This window comes from Anneissia japonica, unplaced genomic scaffold (genome assembly GCF_011630105.1).
Source record: "Anneissia japonica isolate Jap-2015-1 unplaced genomic scaffold, ASM1163010v1 scaffold82329_len2084_cov239, whole genome shotgun sequence".
In the NCBI taxonomy this organism is placed as follows: Eukaryota; Metazoa; Echinodermata; class Crinoidea; order Comatulida; family Comatulidae; genus Anneissia; species Anneissia japonica.
The window spans coordinates 1-2,070 of NW_022702400.1; the positions used below are offsets into that span (position 1 = coordinate 1).

Here is a 2,070-nt window from a genome sequence, read left to right on the forward strand (position 1 = left end):
TTGCAAGCTTACTGTAAGGATTGTCTGCCAAAATAACAGCTTTCTACCAGTTACTGTTTGTGGTACACCATGTCAGAAACATCAACACCAAACTAGGACACATGGAAAACATGATAACACATCAAACAAGGATCATAGGGTAACAGGTGATGTCATTTTCTAATTAATTTAAATTGAATTGTGTGTGTTTGTGCTCACAGAGTGTGATCAGTGTGTGGACACTCTTTACCAATCCCTTCTCAACCTGAATGACTTATGGACAGAGTTATGGTCGGTTGCCGTCCTTCTTGGAGAGCTTCAAGAACGAGACATGGAGCTGCAGCCCTTATCAGTTGTGGTCAATGATACAGCATACATGTTAGCAGAAACAATCAGAGCATATGATCAGCTTCAGGTGGATATTATGAACATCGATCAGGACCAATACAGAAATGATGTTAATACTCTGTATGCAAGGGTATGTTGCTATGCTACTTACTTCACATATGAGGGCAGTATTGAAACTTAGGATCCATTTTACCTGTACTAAAAATATTCCATGATGTGTTTACCACTGTGTATGAGTATGAAAAGAGAATGACTTGTCTAGAACTTAAGTGAATCAGAGACAGATTTTGTACATAAACATTTATTAATGCTCAATTATTATTGTTGTTGTTGTTGTTGTTGTTGTTGTTAATATTTATAGAACAAAATAATTATATTTCATTGAAAAGTTATTTCTTGATAAACCAATAAAAAATTAATAGACTTACTTGCTACGTTTCAGCTACTGTTTCAGTAATAATTACAATTACAGTACAGTAAAACTGATTCATTTGGAGTTTAAATACTGTATGTGAATTTAGGTATTATTATTATTATATTATTTATAGAACAAAATAAGTATATTTCATTGAAAAGTTATTTCTTGATAAACGAATAAAAAAGAACAGACTTACTTGCTACGTTTCAGCTACTGTTTCAGTAATAATTACAATTACAGTAAAAGTGATTCATTTGGAGTTTAAATACTGTATGTGAATTTAGGTAGCAGAATTTGTAATTTTGTATTTGAAAATTGATGATATACAACAACTTGTTCAATTGGATTTATTTTACCTTTACTTTCTTTCAACACAATTAGATTAATTTATTTCATTTTTCAAGGCTGAGAATAATTTAGCAACAGCACTAGCATTGGAGGAAATCGTTTTTGTAAAACTTGGAGAACTTGAGGCATTAAAGGCAGAATCAGATCAGCTGTACATGGATTCCGTGTCTGCTGACGAAGACCTTGATAACTATATAGCATTGCTGGCATTGTGGAATGGAACAAGTTATTCATACTACTCCACTGCAGTTGGCCAATCAGCATCGATTAGTACTGTGTCATTCACCGATGAGCAAGTTGACGTTGCCATGGATTTAGAGTTGAGTCAGAATACTTCAGTGCAAGCTGCTAACTTCTATGCACAGTCCACATCACAGGTAAGAAATTGAAATATTTAACTAATCATCTGGGATCCTGGTGCATTGGATTTCCTGATACTTGGCAGCTTATTCTATGCTCTTTAAGAAAGTTACCTTAGGCCTTCCTGAGCTCTTGCCCTCAATGTATCTTGTTTGTAATAAATTATCTCATTTTCTGAAATGTTTCATATTTTTTCTGTTATCTAAGGGTCAACGTGTCAACAGCTTGCAGGCATCCATTCGTAGCACTGAATCAACTCTGCTAGAAGTACAGACAACAGTTGACGCCACCCATGAAATTCTGGATATTGTTGATGTCACTCTGATGAGGGTGGACGTGGTCCTCAATGCAACTCAGGTACTTATCACATAATTAGAGAAACAGGAATGGAAAGAAAAAGAGTGGAATAGAAATGGGGTGTTTTTTGACAGCAGCACAGCTCATTTGGCTAAGCTAATGGTAGGCTACTATGTGTTTTCGCTCAGCCTTGGAGATTCTTTGGTACATGGTTCAATTACATCCGCTGCAGTCCTTGTGTTTCAGCTAGTGGGCTGAAATGCAAGTATAAAACAATGCGCACCGATTGGATGAACCACTGCATGGCTCACTTGCCAGTG

At 35.9% G+C, this 2,070-nt stretch overlaps 1 protein-coding gene across 1 annotated transcript; it reads left to right on the forward strand.

The window, feature by feature from the left end:
• Positions 1 to 20: 20 nt before the first annotated feature.
• LOC117103854 lies at positions 21 to 1,810 on the forward strand (the record flags this gene model as incomplete). The annotated part of the gene is made up of 3 exons (XM_033244470.1): positions 21 to 457; positions 1,150 to 1,470; positions 1,661 to 1,810. Coding segments are annotated over exons 1-3 (618 nt in total), but the record flags the coding sequence as incomplete, so codon positions are not given.
• Between the last annotated feature and the right edge of the window lie 260 nt (positions 1,811 to 2,070).